This window comes from Centrocercus urophasianus, unplaced genomic scaffold (genome assembly GCF_019232065.1).
Source record: "Centrocercus urophasianus isolate 14NV4802_14NV808 unplaced genomic scaffold, USGS_Curo_1.0 seq_20, whole genome shotgun sequence".
Taxonomy (NCBI): Eukaryota; Metazoa; Chordata; class Aves; order Galliformes; family Phasianidae; genus Centrocercus; species Centrocercus urophasianus.
The window spans coordinates 1,600,774-1,605,132 of NW_024884756.1; the positions used below are offsets into that span (position 1 = coordinate 1,600,774).

Below are 4,359 nucleotides of genomic sequence, written 5' to 3' on the forward strand. Positions count from 1 at the left end.
GCGGAGAGAGGGCGTTTATAAAGCACAAAAGGTCTCGGAGCTGGGGCGGCTGTGCGGTGGGGATCGCTGGGAGGTCACCGTGACGGCAGCACCTCAGCATCCGCCCTTCCGCAGCCGGCGCCCGCAGCCCGGCCCCACGCCCGGGGGCTGCCCCGGGACCGCGCGCGAGGGGCGTGCCGCCATGAGGCGGCGGGAAGGCGGGAAGGAGGAGGAGGAGGAGGAGGGAAGTGGCGGCGGCGGCGGCGCGGTCCCTCCTCCCGGGCGGGGCGGCCGGCAGTCCCCGAGCCCCGGTGCGGCGTGGGAGCGTCGCTGCCCGCCGCTCCGTCAGGGGCCGAGCCGGGACGAACCGAGCCGAGGCGGGCCGGGCCGGCGCGGGGATGGGTGCGGGGCTGTGAGGGCGGCGGAGCCGGGGGCGGCCATGGGGAACATCTCCTCCAACATCTCCGCCTTTCAGTCCCTGCACATCGTCATGCTGGGCCTGGACTCGGCCGGGAAGACCACGGTGCTTTACCGGCTGAAGTTCAACGAGTTCGTCAACACCGTGCCCACCATCGGCTTCAACACGGAGAAGATCCGGCTGAGCAACGGCACGGCCAAGGGCATCAGCTGCCACTTCTGGGACGTGGGCGGCCAGGAGAAGCTGCGCCCGCTCTGGAAGTCCTACAGCCGCTGCACCGACGGCATCATCTACGTGGTGGACTCGGTGGACGTGGACCGGCTGGAAGAAGCCAAGACGGAGCTGCACAAGGTGACCAAGTTCGCCGAGAACCAAGGCACGCCGCTGCTGGTCATCGCCAACAAGCAGGACCTGCCCAAGTCGCTGCCCGTGGCCGAGATCGAGAAGCAGCTGGCGCTGCACGAGCTGACCCCTTCCACCACCTACCACATCCAGCCGGCCTGCGCCATCATCGGCGAGGGGCTGACCGAGGGCATGGACAAGCTCTACGAGATGATCCTCAAGCGGAGGAAGTCCCTTAAGCAGAAGAAGAAGCGGTAGAAGCCCGCAGATGTGCGGACGGCTGGGAGAGCAAACAAAGGAACAGAGGAGGAGAGAGAACCAAAGCGATCCTTTTTTTGTTGGTTGATGGGGGTTTTTTTTTTGTTGTTGTTTTTTTTTCTTCCCCTTTTTATTCCGGTGTGAGTGTGTGGTTTTTTTTAATTTTTTTATTTTTTTGTCCCTTTCCGATTGAAACGACTACAATAGCGGTGATAACAATGCCACTCCTGCAAGCCAAGCCCAGATCCTGACTGCAGGATCTCCTCCTCCTGCTCTCCCCTTTGCCCGCCGCCCTATCCCCGGCCATAGGGCAGCATGGAGCAGGGGTAGGGCACTGCTCCCAAACCCCTGAGCCCCATGGCCGGGCTGGAGATGCTCTGAGCGGGGCGAGACGCCGCGGGCGGCCGAGAGCCCACGGAGCTGGGGCAGCCCCCCAGCTCTCCTCCGTGCCTGGGGGTCTGACTGCTGCTGGGGGGCAAACCTAGGGGTGAACAGGGCAGGACCCTGTGCAAGTGCATTTGAGAGGCCAAAGGTGAGGCTACAGCTGTGCAAGGTCAGCCAACGGAGGCTTGGAGCAGCACAGTGTGGGGGAGACGACCGAGGGATGAAACGTGACCGCCGGGACAGAACCCCAGCATGGGGACAGAACCCTGCGAAGGGGACGAAACCCTCTGAAGGGGGCAGAATGTGGCCAGAAGGACAAAAAGAAGGACAGAGCCTGGCTAAGGGGACAGAACCTGGCCAAGAGGACAAATACCCCTCCAAAAGGACAACACAGCCCCTCTGCAGGCTGGTGTTTTAGGAAGGACAGACAGCTTTCATGCAATGCCGGAGCAGCTGGAGGTGCATATCAGCTGGTGACTGGTGCTGAGCTTTAAGCTGTTTGCTTAAAAAAAAGAAAAGAAAAAGGAGGAGGGAGGGGGGAAGCGGCACGGGGTCCAGGAGCCCCCGTTTTCTAAAGCTTGGTTGTGGCATCTCCTGCAGCAAAGCCACAGGAGGTCTTTATCGTGCCCAGGCAAAGGCATGCTCCAAGGTGCTAATCTGCTCCGATCGGGGTGATCCAAAATACGGATTACTTTGAAAAAGGAAAAAAAAAAAAAAAACAAAAGCTTTGTACACCACCGCGTGGATTGATCACCGTGCTGCTCTGCGAGTCGGGGGGAAGGTTGGGGCGGGGGGTCTGTGGCAGCAGAAGGCAGGACGGGCAGGTGCCAGCACTGCGCGGTGCAATGGGCAAAGCTTGCCCAGTCCTGCCAGAAGGTTGCAAAATCCAGCAGGAAAAGGGACTCGGCAGCGCCGGGAAAATGTAAAGAGTTGGGAGAGGGGGGTGGGAAGCATGGGGCAGAAGGGAGGTTATTTTTTTATCAAGATTTAAACCCACTGAAAGCAGAGAGCCCCCAGTTGCCAGCAGGTTCGTTCCTGGTTTCCTGGAGGGCTGAGTGCTCGGGGCAGGGGCAGGCCCCGTGGTTTCCTTCTGCAGGTGGAGGTTTGGTAGCAGGGTGGGAGCGCTCCAGCCTGGAACCGTCGCCCTGCAGGACAAAGGCAGGGGCCCCGCTTCCCGCGCTTCCCACTGAAAGAATGGGGGAGGCCCAGGCAGCCCTCAGGGCCGAACGTGCTGAATTTCAAGCCGCAGTTGGGCAGGATTCTGCAGTGGTTTTACTGTTAGAAAACCCTCCCCAAAGCAGCCAAGGAAACCACCGAGCAGACAAAGAAAAAATGCCCTCGGGTTTCAGGGAGTTGATTCTCCCGTTGCAGCCACGAGCGAATGAGCACGGTACCTTTCGCAGCGTTTCGTTGGAAAAGCAAACGCTGCAGCCGGGCAGCGTGGCCCTTCTTTTGCAGGGTTTGAGTCCCTACGAGTCCTGACTTGTGCGTTGAGCGAGTGGGCTGGTCCCATCCCTTCAGGAGGCTCTGTTCCTGCTTCCTTAGGTTTGCTTTGCTCAGTCTTCACCCCGAATACTTTGGTACTTGGTGCTGGGAGAGAAAACAGTATTTATTTTTCGATGCCACGGAAGCCAAACGCTTTAACCTTCATTGGTGAAGTAAAGAACTCCTTTTTCCCACCGTCTCAAAAGCGAGCAGGTTTGAAACAGAGCAAGTGCAGGTGTTAGCTGTGTGCTTTGCCTCCTCGCTGGCGAGAGGTGGGTCTTGGTTCTGCAGACACCAGCATTGAAGTTATGAGGTGTGTGTCTGCTGAGCTCGGTCCTTCCCAGGGACCGCTCTCTGCTCAGCAACCCCATTGAGAAGCATCTGCCTTCCAGCTGGGCTTTAGGCATGTGCTCACCTTACCTGCCTCAAGGCTCAAGACCTGAAAGCTCAGGTGGGACGCTGTCATGGTGCCATTCCCACCAGTTCTGCTTTCTGCAATAATTAAAATCACTTCTCCAATTAGTTGCTAATGGCTTCTGTGGCATTACCCTAACGTTTCACAACTGTGTGCTGAATGACAATGAGCGTCGCCTAAGGTGGGCTGGAAGAGGTGCTTCAACAAAATGACAGTTGAAGGAAATTGCCTGTGTTGTTGCTCTGAGCCTTTTGCCGGGTTTTGTCGTCTCTGAATACGTTGGAATGACCCTTTTTTTTTTTTTTAGCAGACGTTTTGGGGTACCGCTGTGGTTTCGTGGGGGTACCTTGCCGTGTTCCCAACAGTGTCTGAAATCCCACTGCCCACGTCTCAGCCCTGCCGCTGACCACCAGTCTCTGTCCTTCCTGTCTTTCCTCTTTTTCTAAAAAATGCAGACATAATGCTGTGAACTGAAATAAATTATTTATACAGTGAAAGGGCCTGATAAAAAAAAAAACAAACAAACAAACAAACAAAAAAAAAAAACCCAAAACAAAACGTGTTCCTCTGCTTCTTTCTCTTTACTAGTGCTGTGTTTTACAGTTGCTTCCCTGTGCATGTGGCTGCTGCCTTCCCTGGCTGTGACGTTTGATGGATGTGGCCGAAGCTTTTCTAAGTGATGTGCAATGCAGTGGCAGAGCCGGGCCTGTAGGGGTTAAAGCACCAGGACAGGATGCTGCTGCTCCCGGGTGGCTGCTGACACAGGAAACTTGGGTGACATTTCAGAGGTGAAGGCTAGAGCGGGTGGTAACTGATTTTTTAAATTTTCGGTTTTTAATGATGACGTTGCATCTGGTGAGAAAACGAGTCAAACTGGTGGCAGTTCAATTTGATCGGGCTCGGAGCACTTGGAGAGGTTTGCTCTGGGCTCATCTCTGCTGCCCACGTGGCTTCCAGCGTGTGTGGTGTCTGGTGGCACAGACTGGGCAACAGCCAGGAAGCTGGAGGTTTGGAGAGGCTGTGACTTTGCGTGTTACTGTGCCATCAGACCTGTCCTCAGGGCTGCAAGCAGGGGGTT

General features: G+C 56.8%; 1 protein-coding gene across 1 annotated transcript; it reads left to right on the forward strand.

Moving 5' to 3' along the window:
• Window positions 1-402: 402 nt before the first annotated feature.
• On the forward strand, window positions 403-3,781 carry ARL4C (ADP ribosylation factor like GTPase 4C). The gene has a single exon (XM_042822549.1). The coding sequence runs from the start codon at window positions 419-421 to the stop codon at window positions 995-997; it is 579 nt and encodes a 192-aa protein (XP_042678483.1). The 5' UTR covers window positions 403-418; the 3' UTR covers window positions 998-3,781.
• Window positions 3,782-4,359: the final 578 nt, after the last annotated feature.

Excerpts from the sequence above, each read along its gene's own strand:
- ARL4C (XM_042822549.1), top strand. The coding sequence starts at position 419 with ATGGGGAACATCTCCTCCAACATCTCCGCCTTTCAGTCCCTGCACATC.